Source organism: Lepidochelys olivacea (assembly GCF_965140295.1).
Source record: "Lepidochelys olivacea isolate rLepOli2 genome assembly, chromosome: 2".
NCBI lineage: Eukaryota > Metazoa > Chordata > Testudines > Cheloniidae > Lepidochelys > Lepidochelys olivacea.
The window spans coordinates 205,816,923-205,834,151 of NC_140412.1; the positions used below are offsets into that span (position 1 = coordinate 205,816,923).

Below are 17,229 nucleotides of genomic sequence, written 5' to 3' on the forward strand. Positions count from 1 at the left end.
TCCTTATAGTGCCAACGTGGCCAAGAAAAGCTTGGTACCCTTACCTGCTTCACGTATGTGTCCAATTGTTGTCCAGGCTCCCAGCCATTCGTCATCTACTGTCACATGATACAGGTTGTATGCTTCATCCCAACCTAGCGTTTCTCCGCCTGAGGGCATGGCTCCTTGATGGTTCATAGAGAATCCTCCTGCTCCATAGAAGTACAACAGGCACTACTGAATAGTAAAGAAAGATCAACCTGCACTACTTACCTGCAGAAATGGAAGAGAGTCTTCCACTGGTATTGTTGATGCCTCTTGCCTTATTTGGTGCCACTTTCAGTCCTCTGATTATCTTTTGGAGCTAAAGAAATCAAGTTATCAGTTTGACTAAGATCCATTGGCCACAGTATTAGCCTTTCATTCTCCAGTAGAAGGAGAATTTTTGGTCATCTAGTATCATCTATTTGTTTATTAAGGGTTTTGGAGAATTTCTGTCTCCAGATTAGAAACCCTATCCTGACTTAGGACCTCATCTTGGTATTCAGTTACCTTATGAGACCTCCATTCGAACTAATGGCAACCTGTTCTGTGTTGCACGAAGACGGCCTTGTTAGTAGCCATCACATTGGCCTGTAAGGTTAGGAAGATTGAGACTTGATGGCAGATTCCTCCCCACCCCCTTTCAAAGTGTTCTTTAAGGACAAGTTCTCTATGTCCACACCCCAAATTTTTACCTAAGCGTCTGTCAGAGTTCCACTTTAGCAGTCCATTCATCTACCAGGGTTTTCCCCAGAGTCACACAGTTCTTTCTCTACAGGAATCTTGTTCACATACCTTGGATGTTAGAAGGGCATTGGCTTTCTACTTCGATAGGACCAAGCAATTTAGGAAATCAATCTAAGCTCTTCAATTCCTTCACGGATGGATCCACAGGGTCCTCAGTCCCTACTCAGAGATTATCAAGATGCATATGTGGATGTATTATCACTTGTTATGATGTTGCAGGCATTCATCCACCAGCACCCCTTCCCTGAAAGGGTGATAACATGTTCAGCTAGAACGTAGGCAGCATCTACAGCATTACTGAAGAATGTAGCAATATCTGAAATATGTAGGGCCACTACATGTACATTTTTGAAACATTATGCCCTGATCCATGCTGCCAGATCCAATGCAGCACTTGGTTCTGCAGTACTGTCTTCGGTTCTGGACTCTATTCTAAAGCTCCCTCCTTCATCTCGGGATACTGCTTGGGAAGGCGCCTGAAGTGGAGCACCCAGAGACACACTACTCACTTGGTGCAGTAATTGCAGTTCTTCGAGACGTGTGTCCCTATGGGTGCTCTACTACCTGCAGTCCTTCCCCTCTGCTTCAGACTGTTCCTTGGGGGACATTTGGGTGGAGAAGAAGCTGAGGGCAGTTTGTCTGGGCACCCCTATACAGTCTCGGTATTAAACATGAGGAAGCATTAAGGCATATGCGTGGGCCAGATGGACACTAACTGAAAATCTCCAGCCAAGGGCTTGAGAGGTACATGTGCATCTGAAGTGGAGCCATCCCTCGGGGGACACATGAAGAACCAGTTACTGCACAAAGTATGTAACCTCTTCTTTCCCCTCCGCCCCCACACCATGAGCTTTATTTCTGTTTAAGATTTATCAATAATGTACTTGTTTCATACACAGTGTAGTGAGATTAATTTGGGGATTTTCACAAACTTCATAATAAATGAAAGTCAATATAGAACTGAGGTGAACTACCAAAGTTTTTGGGTTTACTGTGTGCCCTGTTGTGGTTTCTTTTTAAAAACAATTAGATAAATTTTGATTACCACTCCTCTTCAACTGATGCTTTAAAAGAGGATGCAGTTATAATGTTTGAGGTAAATCTGTCTGCTTTGCTTGATGGATTGATGTCTTGAAAATTTAAAGTTACATTTAATAATTGAAGGTTTTGAGTAGATAATGAATTCATTGTGCTCTGTGTTCTTTTTGCCACTTCGTGCCTTGAATTGTGAGAAAATTATTCCATCTGCAGAGACAGTTGGAGATCTTTGGTTTCTGAAAGCCAGAAGTTAATCTGTCTAAAAGAAAGGCATTAGTATTTCAACCAAAGTTCCTTCTAAGCTCAGGGTACCAAGGGACACTGGACACTACAGAGGTAGTTACTTGGGATATGCAGGGCTGCAGAGGGGGAGAAGCACCTCTCCCACAGCCCCGGCCCTGGAGCTGCTGCGGCAGGGGAGAGGTACCTATCCCCTGCTGCAGCAGGTCAGGCAGCAATGCATTCACTTTATCTAGTTTCACAGTAGGTTAAGTCAGGAAAAAACTTGGCTCTTAAGACTATCACGCTCCTGGGAAAGGGTGCTGGGATTACTAATGGTTAAAAGATCAGAACCTATTTAAGATCACTAATTACAAAGGAAATCATCTCTGCTATCTACTAGAAAAGAACTGCAAAAGAGTGTACACAGCAAGGTTTATATGGTTTTTTACCACTAGTTGCAGTTTAATTGTAACAACTGTTTCCACTTTTTACCAGCACAGAGAGTATGTGTAATTTAAATGACTACTTCTGATGCAAAACTAGTGTGAGCACAAAAATCTGTGCTATCTTAAATTTGGTTGGGAATGTACTCTGTCTTAAAGATTTCTATTAAGTAATCAATCAAAATTCCGTATACCATCACAGACCAAATGCTGGGCCAGGGTGGGGAAAACTAAGAATTTCTGCACAGTTTTATTCCTGTTTGTCAAAATTTCAAGAAAAAGGGCTTTTCAAATATTTGTGTGAAAAATTTTGACCAGCTGTAGTAAAAACCTATTACTGGGTTTACACTACCCTGAAAAGTAATTTAGCTCCCTCTGCTGGTTTTACATCAGCAATGCTCTGTCCCTGAGTACATCCTGACCTCAAAAGTATGAATGCCCAGTCAAGCAAGCCGGTTAACAGAGAACCTTTGATAAAATGTAGCTTCATTAGGAAAAGCAGGTGATAGCACACAGCTGTGTTTTCAAATAGAAGAAGAAAGATTTGGTAGGGATAAGCTAGTTTAAAGTAACAGCAAATATTATGAACTTCTATACATATATCTTTAAAGACTTAAAAAGCAAACACCAGTGTTTGGGTTATTTTTTTTTTTAAATGATCGGCTTCAGTGTGGGAGATATGACAGAGTTCTTTTAAAATTATAATTACTCCAATTTGTGCTTAGTAAACCTGCATTTGAGGAAGTAAGGATTAGAGTTTCTGGAAGCACTTGGTGTTTGCTTACCTCTCCTTCACTGGAGTCAATGGAAAAACTTCAGTGGGAGCAGAGTTAAGCCAATGTTGACTGCTTTTGAAAAATATCGCACTCTACATAACCAAGGTATGCCAACTCAGCACCTCACATGCAAACCACTTGAATACAAATGGTAGGGCCTGCACACCAACCCTCTACCCAGCCCTGAACCTCTTCCCACACTTCGAGCCCCTCGGTCCCACCCCCATATCTCCTAACCTCCATATTTGTGCACACACAAAATTAATTCCACACATGTTTGTAAAAAATTGGGGGAATATTGATTTTAACTATTCTATATAATAGAATATGACTAGCACCTTGCTAGTGGTATTCTAATAAAAGACAATTGCCATTGACCTGCATAATTCCCCAGATGTGCTGCAATTGACTTTCAGATTGCAGTGAAAGATTAGTTATTTTAATTATGGACACAACTAGCTGCTATAATAACACTAAAGGGGAACGTTTGTTGCTGCCCTTTTAACAAGTGCTTTTTAATATTTTTGTTATCATAAGGCATGCCAGATGAAGAGTTATTCCCTCACTATGTCATAAAAAGGAACAAGTATTACTAGTACATAATTTTTACTGCAGAAATGTTCTTTGCTGTTAAGAGGAATAATGAGTATTCAGCTTTACATTTTTTCTTTTTTTACTTTTAAATGAAAATTTTTTTTTTTTAATTTTTACATTGTATAAGAAGTTAAGGAACAGAACAAATAAAGGCTATACATAGTGTGGTTGTCAATATGGATGGGCACTTGATCCCTAAAATATTCTTTTGTATCTTGTTTTGACGCTTCTTCTATAACCAGGTTTGTTTGTCTTCACAGACCTCTGCATGTTGCTGCTCGAAATGGATTAACAGTTGTAGTTCAAGAACTTTTAGGCAAGGGAGCAAGTGTACTTGCTGTAGATGAAAATGGTAAGAATAAAATTTACCTTGTTTTCCAGTAAGAAACAGTGGTTTATGCTCCTGGTTTGTGAAGTGGTAAACTTTCTTAAGTTTTATATTGGTTATATGATGGAATGCTTTCTTCTAAGAATGGGACATGTGGATGCTGGGTCAGATTAGCAAAGCAGGGGAAATGGAAGAGCCTGATTAAGTTTGGAACATTAATGCAGGTTATCACACGCAAATAACTGATTTCACATTGCAGTCTGATTATATTAGGTGTAAATACAATCATTTTAGCAATATTGGAAACTATCATAAGAACACAGTATCAGAGTATACTCTTACTTTTGGACATTAGTGACTTGGGTTTAATAGGCATGCAGTTAACTAAAATCTTTTGAGTATAAATTTCTAAAGGTAAGTATGTACCACAGATCCCAGTTTTTGGGTCTCAAGCCTCTGGCTTGTAAGAGCTTTGCAGTACATAGAAGCAAGGAAACAGAACTGTCTCATCTCAAAGGTGAAATCGTGCGCTTTGTTGGGACATAATGGAATTTAACACCATCAACTGTCACTTTCTTTTCTCCTGTCTGAAAAGCTTTGTAGTCCTTGTGCTGTTTTATTTCCCAGCATGGAAAGTGATTTTGAGTGGTTGCTGCTTTTTTCAACAGAAATGCCTGTGAAATTTATAGTTCCAATCACTTTTTAAGCTGTTTCTTTCTCTTGTAACTTCCCATTATGTTTCTATATTTCACTGCTTAATCTATCTGGAAACATTATTTATCATCCGATGAAGTGAGCTGTAGCTCACGAAAGCTTATGCTCAAATAAATTGGTTAGTTTCTAAGGTGCCACAAGTACTCCTTTTCTTTTTGCGAACACAGACTAACACGGCTGTTACTCTGAAACCTGTCATTATTTATCATAGGTAGTGGTTGCCACATCAGTAGATCTCTAAAACGAAAAGAGATTAGAAGGGTAAAATATTTGGGGTGGGGTTAGTTTGTGTAGCTTGTGAATTTGACAGACTATTTGTCTGATCAGTTTCCCCTATGTAGTCAGTCAGTCCCCCTGTTTGTGAGGATCTTTCACACTGCAACAGGAGAGAGAAACATTTTAGTAAAAATCATACAGTTGTCAGAGGGACTCAGAGGTAAATGTAGTATGTGAACTTTTTTAACTTTTAATTTTAAATTAAAAGGACCTGTTGGTTTTGTCTAATTTAGTTATCATTTGGGTTTCTAGTTTTTCTTTATAGTGACAGTTTGATTTCTTTGTTTTCAGCAGCCCTGGATGTCCATTATGAATACAAACTGACTTTGTCTTTGGCATGGCCATGTCAGCTTAGGATGTGAGCTAGCAAGATGATGATGCATTTAGTTGACAGAGCACACATTTCATATCTGTCTTGGCCTTTTTTAAGGGATTGATAAATCCAGTTCAGGATTATAGAAGTCACGATAGGTTTGGTGGGAAGGAGAAAACAGAAAGGATTCATTACTACTGCAGCCTTTTCTTTACCTTGGTACAAAAAGTGTCATCGGAACAACAAAACCCTTTGCAGGTGTGAGATCTATAATTCTTGGCATGGTGACTGTTTTATCAATGTAAGTGGATCATTACATGGACTTCCAGCAAAAACTGCTGGAATATCTTCTGTGCTGGCCTATCTAGGTTACAGGTATCTTCCCTGTGTTCATTTAACAGAAATGTGGCTTTTTATGAATATGGAAAAGATAGACCTACTTCAGTTTAGCCCGCCACCTTCCAATTTATGAGAGAATTGTTGAAAAACTCTGTTAAAAATCTTCTTAGTAATAACCTCCAGTATCATGGGCAATTAATATCCTTAGCTGATAAAACCTCTTTTTGAGCCACTTGATTCTTGTGACCCCATATTTTAATTTTAAACTTTTATTCCTAGCTTCAACTTTATCTCTTAGGATTAAATTCACTTGATATTAATGATTGTACTAAGTTTTAGGTACAAGTCATGGTGGAAATTAATCCTAAATTTCATCTGTTATCACTTTAATCATTCAATAATTTTCCTCTGCTTCCACGTCTGTCTTCGTGAAGCTCTTTGTCATGAAGTAAATTTGAAAAGGTCTATTGAATTTTATTGGATCAGGCAAATGCTACCCAGCCATAAGTTTATCGAGTTTTTTCCTTCATTTGGCACCACAACATTAAGTAAGTTTTGGTCTAAGACAGAGGCGGGCAAACTACGGCCCGCGGGACATATCCTGCCTGTGGGACTGTCCTGCCCGGCCCCTGAGCTTCTGGCCTGGGAGGCTAGCCCCCGGCCCCTCCCCTGCTGTCCCCCCCCTTCCCCGCAGTTATGCTGCTGCACACTCATGCAGGGCAGCGTGTCTGGCTCCGGCGCAGCTCCGAGACATGCCGCTCTGAGCGGCATGGTAAGGGGGCCGGGAGGTTGGATAAGGGGCAGGAGGACCTGGGGGGCAGTCAGGGAGCAGGAGGTGGTTGGATAGGGGGTGGGGTTCTGGGGGGGGGCAGTTAGGGGTGGGGGGTCCTGGAAGGGGGCAGTCAGGGGACGGGGAATGGGGGGAGGTTGGATAGGGCAGAGGTTCTGGGTGGGGGGCAGTCAGGGGACTGGGAGCCGGGGGGTTATATAGGGGGTGGAGTCCTGGGCGGGCGGTCAGGGGACAAGGAGTGGGGGGGGGGTTGGATGGGTGGGAGGTTCTGAGGGGGGTGGGAAGTGGGAGAGGCCAGGCTGTTTGGGGAGGCACAGCCTTCCTTATCTGGCTCTCCATACAATTTCGCACTCCGATGTGGTCCTCAGGCCAAAAAGTTTGCCCACCCCTGGTCTAAGGAAACCTTCAAAAATTGTTTGCAAGACTACATAACTTTAGCTAAACTGCCTTTAACTTGTCATATTAAAGGTGCCTTTGATCAATAGTATACTAGTGATAGCAGCCAGTTTCAGACTTCAGGTGTGCAGAACATCTACATGAGTTCTCTACTTCTGCTAAACATCATTTTCTGGACTCTGTATTTCCACAGTGATTGATTGTCATGTCAGTGCTGCAAAATCTGGTTATGTCACAGCTCTTCCCCATGCTCTGTTTAAATTTGTTTAGAATGCCTCTGTGGGTATGCTTGAGGCATTGTAGCTCTCTCTCAATCCTCTCTCAATAATCCTTTTTACTGATGAGTAGAATATGAATAATGTGTCTTGCTTTTTCCCCTCAGAGTGGGAGGAATCTTGTTTGGTTCACTTTTATGAAATTTCATTGAGCTTATTGTATTTAGCTGTCTTCACTTGTAGTACTGGAGATTTTTAAATTTCTCGGGGGGCGGGCACTGGACTGGGACTCAAGACCTGAGTTCTATTCCTCTGCCTGCCACTGGTGGTTTGCTGGGTGATGTCACCTCCCGGTGCCTCAGTTTCCCTATCTGTAAAATGTGGGTAATATTTGCCACCTTTGTAAAGATTTATGGATGAAAAGTGCTATATTAGAACTGATGGTTGAGGGCACAGATGTCCATTGTCCCTTCTTGAGGCAAGCAGTCACTTAATCTTTTAGGTATATTTAAACATAGAGTGTGTTAGAGATCTCTCCTAGCTGGTGCAAGACAGAAACTCAAGCCTGAAGAGTGTACAATTATTATAAATGGTACTTTTAAAGTAATTATTAAATGTAAATAATTTGTTTAATGTTCAGACTGGCCAGTAGTTTTATTTTTTCAGCATTTAATGCCCATGTGGGATGTCATGTTCCAGATAACACTGGTCAACAGAGCATTAACAAGTAGCATGTCTTAAAAATTTCAACAATAAAAAGCAATCAGTACTCTGTATTTCTTCCTTCTTTGCATTAATTTCACCATAGTGCACAAATAGTAGAAATAATGACACACATGATCAGTGTAAACAAATCTGTTTTACTTGTCACCTTCACAAGAGATCTGCAGCATTGATAAATGTTATCTGGAGTTCTGTGCATTGAGTATGAATAGTGAGCCTTTTTCTGTTCTGCCCTGTCTGCCTGAAATGCCCTCTTCATCCCAGAGTAGCAGTCTCTAAAAGCCCTTTCCTTTGAATCCTCCTCAAAATGCACATCTCCTGTAAAGACTGTCATTGTTCTCTTTAACCTGTAGGTGCTATGATTTGTTATTAACACTAAAAACAAAATGTGCTGCACTGTTGAACATCCCTGTCACGTGGTCAGCTGGTGCTTTTTGAACTTTTTTCTTAGGGTATGTCTACGCTACGAAATTAGGTCGAATTTATAGAAGTCAATTTTTTAGGAAGCGATTTTAATTGTGTCAATTGTGTGTCCCCCACTAAGCACATTAAGTCGGCAGAGTGCGGCCACAGTACTGAGGCTAGCATCGACTTTTGGAATGCTGCACTGTGGGTAGCTATCCCACAGTTCCCGCAGTCTCTGCCACCCATTGGAATTCTGGGTTGAGCTCCCTGATGGGGCAAAAACATTGTTGTGGGTGGTTTTGGGTACGTTGTCAGTCACCCCTCCCTCTGTGAAAGCAATGGCAGACAATTGTTTCGCACCTTTTTTCCGTGCGGGCGCCATACTGCTTTCAGCAGACAGTGCAGTAGGGCTGCAAACCGTTGTCATCCAACTACCGCTTCTGCTGCCACTCTGCTCTCCTGGTGGTCTCGCAGGTCCTCTATATGACCATCGTCATCTGCCGCTTCCGCTGCAACTCTCCTTGGCTGCTCTTGTCTCGCCATATCACGGCAAGCGTGCAGCCCGCTCAGCTGTTGTGTCCTGGCAGCAGACGGTGCAGTAGGTCTGCAAAACTGGCCATCCAACCACCGCTTCCTCTGCAACTCTGCTCTCCTGCAGACGCCATACCACGGCAAGCATGGAGCCCGCTCAGATCACCGTGGTAGTTATGAGCACTGTAAATACCTCGCGCATTATCATGCAGTATATGCAGAACCAGAACCTGCAAAAGCAGGCGAGGAGGCTATGGCAGCGCGGTGACGAGAGCGATGAGGACATGGACACAGACTTCTCTCAAAGCACGGGCTCCGGCAATTTGGCTATTCTGGTGGCAATGGGGCAGGCTCATGCCATGGAACGCCGATTCTGCGCCCGGGAAACAAGCACAGACTGGTGGGACCGCATAGTGTTGCAGGTCTGGGACAATTCCCAGTGGCTGTGAAACTTTCACATACGTAAGGGCACTTTCATGGAACTTTGTGACTTGCTTTCCCCTGCCCTGAAGCCCCAGAATACCAAGATTAGAATGGCCCTCACAGCTGAGACGTGAGGGCGATAGCGCTCTTGAAGCTTGCAACGCCAGACAGCTATCAGTCAGTCGGGAATCAGTTTGGAGTGGGCAGATCTACTGTGGGGGCTGCTGTGATCCAAGTAGGCAACGCAATCACTGAGCTGCTATCAAGGGTAGTTACTCTGGGAAACGTGCAGGTCATAGTGGATGGCTTTGCTGCAATGGGATTCCCTAACCTGTGGTGGGGCAATAGATGGAACACATATCCCTATCTTGGGACCGGAGCGCCAAGGCAGCCAGTACATAAACCGCAAGGGGTACTTTTCAATGGTAGTGCAAGCACTGGTGGATCACAAGGGACGTTTCACAGACATCAACGTGGGATGGCTGTGAAAGGTACGTGACGCTTGCATCTTCAGGAACTCTGGTGTGTATGAACAGCTGCTGCAAGGGACTTACTTTCCAGACCAGAAAATAACCATTGGGGATGTTGAAATGCCTATAGTTATCCTTGGGGGACCCAGCCTACCCCTGAATGCCATGGCTCATGAAGCCGTACACAGGCAGCCTGGACAGTAGTCAGGAGCTGTTCAACTATAGGTTGAGCAAGTGCAGAATGGTGGCAGAATGTGCATTTGGACGTTTAAAAGCTCGCTGGCACAGTTTACTCACTCGGTTAGACCTCAGCGAAACCAATATTCCCATTGTTATTACTGCTTGCTGTGTGTTCTACAAGATCTGTGAGAGTAAGGGGTGAGACATTTATGGCGGGGTGGGAAGTTCAGGCAAATGGCCTGGCCGCTGATTACGTGCAGCCAGACACCAGGGTGATTAGAGGAGCAAAGCAGGGCACGCTGCGCATCAGAGAAGCTTTGAAAGCTAGTTTAATGGCTGACCAGGCTACGGTGTGACAGTTCTGTTTGTTTCTCCTTGATGAAAACCCGCCCCCTTGGTTCACTCGACTTCCCTGTAAGCCAACTGCCCTCCCCTTCCCCTTCGACCACCGCTTGCAGAGGCAATAAAGTCATTGTTTCAAATTTATGCATTCTTTATTAATTCATCACACAAATAGGGGGATAACTGCCAAGGTAGCCCAGGAGGAGGGAAGCACCAGATTGGGTGGGGGAGGAGGGAAGGACAAGGCCACACTGCACTTCAAAACTTATTGAATGCCAGCCTTCTGTTGCTTGGGCAGTCCTCTCAGGTGGAGTGGTTGGGTGCCTGGAGCCACCACCCCCGCCCCCCGTGTTCTTGGGCATCTGGGTGAGGAGGCTATGGAACTTGGGGAGAAGGGCGGTTGATTATACAGGGGCTGCAGTGGCGGTCTGTGCCTTTCCTGCACCTCAACCCTATGCCGGAGCATGTCAGTTTCATCCTCCAGTAGCCTCAGCATTGCATCCTGCCTCCTCTCATCACGCTGCCGCCACCTCTCCTGTTGCTCCAGCCATCTATCCTCTCGCACGTCCCTCCTGTCCTCATGTTCATTTTGTGCTTACCTGGAATCTGACATTGTTTGCCTCCATGCATTCTGCGGGGCTCTTTCAGTGTGGGAGGGCTGCATGAGCTCAGAGAACATTTCATTACGAGTGCGTTTTTTTTGGCCGCCTTATCTGCACTAGCCTCTGGGATGGAGATGTTAGTGGCAGTGTTGAAACATTTGCAGCTACGGGAGGGAAAAAAAGGGAGAGTAAAACTGAAAGACACATTGGCCATTTAAAAGGAGGGACTGATGTTTTCGGGTTAACATGCAGCACAAACCCAACTAACCACCCCCCCCCCACACACACACACACCCAATTCTCTGGGATGATAGATTCACTGCTTCCCCCACCACATGGCTAACAGCAGGGATGATTTCTTTTCAGCCACAGGCAAACAGCCCAGCAGGAACGGCCACCTCTGAATGTCCCCTTAATAAAATTCCCCTATTTCAACCAGGTAACCGTGAATGATATCACTCCCCTGAGGATAACACAGAGATAAAGAACGGGTGTTGCTTGAATGCCAGCAAACACCGGGACCACACGTTGCCATGCTTTCTTATGCTATGATTCCAGACTACGTGCTACTGGCCTCGCGTGGTAAAGCATCCTACCATGGAGGACGCAGTAAGGCTGCCCTCCCCAGAAACCTTTTGCAAAGGCTTTGGGAGTACCTCTAGGAGAGCTTCATTGAGATGTCCCTGGAGGGGACTTTTCCAGTAGCTGTACTGGCCACGAATGCATCCCAAGTCTTCAGGGCAAATTAATCATTAAACACGCTTGCTTTTAAACCGTGTATTATATTTACAAAGGTACACGCACCAGAGGTGCCTTCTCCGCCTTCAAGGTCCCGGAGCCTGGGTTGGGAGGGTATTGGCTCCAGGGTGATGAACGGTTTCTCCGCTTGCCTGGTGTGCGCTATCTTCAACCTCCCCCTCATCATCTTCCTCGTCCCCCAAATCCTCATCCCTGTTCCGTGAGACTCCCTTGCAGAAGTCCTCGTACAGGTGTGGGGGAGTTGTAGGGTCGCCTCCTAAAATTGCATGCAGCTCATCATAGAAGCAGCATGTCTGGGTCTCTGACCCCGAGCGGGCGTTTGCCTCTTGGGTTTTTTGGTAGACTTGCCTGAGCTCCTTAAGTTTCATGTGGCAGTGCTGTGGGTCCCTGTTATAGCCTTTGTCCTTCATGCCCTTGGAGATTTTTACAAATATTTTGGCATTTAGTCTTTTGAAACAGAGTTCTGATAGCAGGGATTTGTCTCCCCATACAGTGATCAGATCCAGTACCTTCCATTCAGTCATGCTGGAGCTCTTTTGCGATTCTGGGACTCCATAGTCACCTCTGCTGATGAGATCTGCACGGTCACCTGTGCTGATCAGCTTGCCACGGTGGTCAAACAGGAAATGAAATTCAAAAATTTGCGGGGCTTTTCCTGTCTACCTGGCCAGTGCATCCGAGTTGAGAGTGCTGTCCAGAGCAGTCACAATGGAGCACTCCTGGATAGCTCCCGGAGGCCAATACCATCAAATTGCATCCACACTATCCCAAATTCAACCCGGCATTGTCGATTTCAGCGCTAATCCCCTCGTTAGGGATAAGTACAGAAATAGATTTTAAGAGCCTATTAAGTCGACAAAAATGGCTTTGTTGTGTGGACGGATGCAGGGTTAAATCGATCTAACACTGCTAAATTCGACCTAAACTCATAGTGTAGACCAGGGCTTAGATTGTATGCTCCTTGGGGAAGGAACTGTCTTACTCTGTTCTGTACAGTGTTGTGCACAATGTCTATACTCAGCAAATAAATAATCTTAATACAAGCTCTTCTTCCCCCCATTAGCTGTTCTTCCTTAATATTATCCCATGTAAATATTATTTTATGTGACAAGTTGTTAGTTGTCTGCGCAGTTACCTAATGTACAACATCAGTTGAACAGACAATAACAATTGTTGAGGTTTTCTTAAAAACCTTGAGCAACTGGATCTACTTTTACAACAAAAACAATTCCTTAGCACATAGAGTATATGCTGATAAAATAAAAATTACCTTCTTGATGACACTTTAATTGGTTGGATACAAATCAAACACATGGCTTTCCTTTAAAGTTTTGTTTTATTTACAGTGTTTTTTAAATTAATAGTTAAGGCCCTTTCTTCAGTTTTTAACAATCTTTACCAAAATATTCCCAGGTTTTAAAAAGCTGCTGTTTGGTTTTTACTGATGTTCACTAGAATTTTGGACCACTCATGTACCTGAAAATACTGATTATGTTAAGAAAATCTAATAAGTTATATTAGTTAGATGTGTTTGTTAATAAATTAATCTAAGGGGAAATGTGAGGCTATCTGTTAAAGTAAGGCAATGTAATGGAAGATGCACATGTGCAGACATGCATATGTGTATGTACTGTTAATGTACAGTTTGTGAAAGAAACCACAATATTAAATCACTTTTACTTACTTTTCTCTATTAGTTCTTTTCTGCCCTCCCGTCCGTCCCCCTGTTAATCCTGATATTTACTCAGAAAACTGTGAAGTTAATATTTTGCACCTAAGAACATAAGAATGGCCATGCTGGGTCAGACCAAAGGTCCATCTAGCCCAGTATCCTGTCTTCCGACAGTGGCCAATGCCAGGTGCTTCAGAGGGAATGAACAGAACAGGTTATCATCAAGTGATCCATCCCCATCACCAATTCCTAGGTTCTGGCAAGCAGAGGCTAGGGACACCATCCCTGCCCATCGTGGCTAATTGCCATTGATCAGGGTGGATTTGATTTAAATCACTAGTCAGGAAGACTCAATTTAATCGTGGATTTCTACATAAAAGTGCATTCTTGGTTGTTGTAACCTTAATACATATTCTTCACAACTCAGAGATAGATGTAGGTTTCATTTTTAGAAGGTACACACTGTATATTTTAAAGTGATTTATTTTGAAAACTTTTCAGAGTAGTTTTACAGCTATATCAGAAAATGAATGATTGGTTATTTCATTTCCCAAAGGTAATTGAAGCAGATATTTATGAAGTCATTGGGAGGTGAACTATCTCCAATTCAACAGGTTACTCATCAATATTTGGAGGATTTTCTTGCCATGCTGTATTAGGAGGAGAACCTCACCAGACAGACATTTTAATTGTTTTATTTTATTAAACAACAACATTATGTATTCTGGTTTTTTTCTTCAACAGCAAACATAATATTTTAACAAAACAAGCATATGAATTTTTGAATTTAAACATTCAAGTTTTTTTAAAATTTGTTTTTAACTAAAATAGTTTATTTAATTTTTGTTTTTTTAAAGAAAATATTTCATTTAACTGTGAGCCAGGTCAACATGAGAAGCTTAAAATATTGGCTAATGCAGCTAACTCAATAGTCTTCACCTTCATTTCCCTGTTTGTTCATAATCTGAAAAAGAAAAACAAGCTTTCCTGCTTTTTCAGGTTCCAAACGATTTCTCAATTTGGAATGAATTAGTCCAAAGGAAGAAAATATTCTTTCTACATCGGCAGAAGAAGCTACTGCTGTTAAAAGTGAGATTATCACTTCAACAGTCTCTGAATCCAAGTGCTTAAGTGACTTCCACCAGTTCACTGGTGTGACTTTCTTTAAAACAGCATCAGCAAACTTCTGTTTCTTGAATGGTTCACCCTTAGCTCTGAAGTTTATTATAGTTGCCGTTATGGAGGGATGATTGCTGGATGTCCATGTCATAGCCAACTCCTCTTCTTCAGCAGTTAAGGTTTGACCCTGGTACAGAGTATTGAGAATATTTGCAAGAAAATGAGCTTTATGGGAGATAGTGCTTGTCCCATTCTTTTTTAATGCTTGTAATTTAACTCTGTCATTGCATATTTCTCTTTTTAAGATCTCACTCAGTTCCTTCCAGATTTCAACAGCATCAGCAACAAAACAGCTATTTATTTCCCTGCATTTTGTTCAAGGCTACAGAAATAGGCTTCAGGGTACTCAGCATGTGTTCAACATTTCTCTTAAGCCCAATGTTGAGAACTTTGGTTGTGACAGTGCATCTGTTTTTTCCCGATTTTGTTCACACTGTCATCAGATTAGGCCAGTTCTTGATATAGTGCTCAAAACAGTCCACTACTGAATTCTATCGCATGTCTTGTGGGAGGTTTAGCTTGGTTCCTCCCACTTTTTTCAGAGCAGCTGCTGCAAAGTAGTTGTTACAGAAGTATTTTGCAATTTCAACAACATTAGCCTTTATTTCTGGAACACAGCAGTCTTTGGCTAGGAGGTGCATCTGCACCTGTATGAGCACTGCAACTGTATGTTATTAGCTTGGGACTCTCTTCTAAATTTCTTCTCATCTTGGATACATTTGCAGCATTGTCTGTGACCAAGCTGCATACTAGACATTTGAATTTTTTTCTCACAGTTTGTTATAGCTTTTACTGCTACTTTTGTAAGCATTCTGCTGTGTGTGCATTTCCTGATGTATCAATTGTTTCTGTAGGGAAGACATTCCTTTCTTCTGTTGTCACACAAGCACATACAACAGGATCATTGTGGACATTGCTCCACCCATCAAGACTCAGGTTAACAATTTCACCCTCTAGACCTCTCGCACACTGCTCAATTTCTCTTTCATACACGTTATCCACTAATTTGCCTGTGAAATCTGCTCTGTTGGGTGGACTGCATTCTGAATATGGTCTTAATGACTGAACCATGTTGTTAAAGTGAGGGTTCTCAATCATACAGAAAGGAGAGTTTGTTGCATAAACAAACGGGACAATTTTTTCATCAGTTACCTCTTTTTGTAATCTGCTGGTTCTTATCACAAACTTATCTATGGTTGTTTCAGGATGATGGAGACTTTTTTTTCTTTTTGCTACAGATGATATACTGTGGCAATGTGACATACATGATGTGACTGAAACACTATCATTGGCAGATAACTCTGAAACTATAGAAAATGATGGTGATCTTGAAGGTGGATAGTCTTTAGAATCCTGTATGTTGAGGATGGATTTTCCTAAACAAAATAAGTCAATGCAGTTATTTAAGTATTATTACCATACTGCTTATTTAGTATTACTCATTGCATTCACTGACACTCAGTACTACTTTAAAGGTGAAATTGTAAAAGGAAGATCTGCCTATTTCAGCTATTTTTTATCACAACTGCATCTAAAATGATAGTACCATAGAGTAACAGCTATATTTTTTGCTCAAAGATGAGAATCCAAGAACAGTCCAGAAGGAAGACAGGCAGTCCTTAAGAAAGAAGTATGAAATAAAAAACTTTACCAACCTGAAGATCCTGTGTGTTCAGACATGTTCCTTTCATCATCTTCAACGCATCTTCCTCCTGAGAAGGAACACTTCTCATGATGTTGTTTCATTTGGCCAACCCGGCCTTGCATTTCTTTGTTGCACTGTTTGCATTTTTCACGCATGCCTGTCTTACCCACAGGTAGAGGAACTTCATTAAAATATTCCCAAACTGGGTCTCTTTTATGGCCTGCTGCCATTATAGGTTTTCCCTTCTAGTGAGAGAATGGTATGGTAGATCTCAAATCAGTGAAGGCTACACTCAAAAAGACCAAAAGATTTCTGGAATATTGTGCTCAAACAGTTTCACTTTTGTTTCTTCTGCCTGTCCCTCCCTTCTCACATTTATCTCCCGACTGTCCAGATCTGTTCCGCCTTCTATTCATTGAACTTTTTGAAACTTTGTACTTTTAGAGAGAGGTAAGGGATTGACTCTGTGTACACAAATTTGCAGAGGGGACAGTAGGGTTGAGGTCTGTTATTTCTCACCTCTATATTATTTATTTAAAAAAATGTTTGCTGTTAACAAGCATGTTATCTCTGGAGACACACAGCCACAGTTTGAGAACTGCAAAACTAAGCATCTTTGATAGTGCTCAGTCTAGAAAATATTGAGTCCCATTGGGTTTAAGATTAACCTAAATAGATTAACCTAAATAATCTATACAGAAGCACCTGGAACCCCATAAAATTGGGTCCCTAATCCATGAACTATTGGAACTCATTTACAAAACTTTTCTTAAACATTACATTAATATATTGTCTCATACTATAGCATTAGAATTTATAATCCCTATTACATTATAGTTCAAAGATCTTATCATGGATCTTTAGATAGGCTTTTTCCTCAAAAAGCATTTTATCAAAAAAATCTGATTTAAATTTTTTTAAAATTTTTTTTAAATCATTGTTTTCAGTTTTTATTTTAAGATTTCCTAGGAATTTATTGGTGCTTATTAAAAAAATTAAATAAGTGAAAATTGATTCATGGAGGATAGGTCCATTAATGGCAGGGTGGATAAAAATCAAAGTGCTTTGTGGGTGCTATATCCACAA

At 41.9% G+C, this 17,229-nt stretch overlaps 2 protein-coding genes across 3 annotated transcripts in view; one reads left to right on the forward strand and one right to left on the reverse strand.

Annotated features, from left to right (window-relative positions):
• Positions 1 to 17,229, forward strand: part of ANKRD28 (ankyrin repeat domain 28) — a 227,539-nt gene that overhangs the window by 207,352 nt on the left and 2,958 nt on the right. For both annotated transcript variants that reach the window (XM_084621173.1, XM_084621172.1), the window contains exon 27: positions 4,102 to 4,193. In XM_084621173.1, coding sequence (XP_084477299.1) covers positions 4,102 to 4,193 — 92 coding nt within the window. The remainder of the gene's footprint in view (positions 1 to 4,101; positions 4,194 to 17,229) is intronic.
• Positions 14,218 to 16,912, reverse strand: LOC311516837 (uncharacterized protein). The gene is made up of 2 exons (XM_084621183.1): positions 16,154 to 16,912; positions 14,218 to 15,874 (listed from the first exon to the last, which is right to left on the reverse strand). Exons 1-2 carry the CDS (start codon positions 16,371 to 16,373, stop codon positions 15,294 to 15,296), a joined length of 801 nt encoding a protein of 266 aa, XP_084477309.1. The 5' UTR covers positions 16,374 to 16,912; the 3' UTR covers positions 14,218 to 15,293.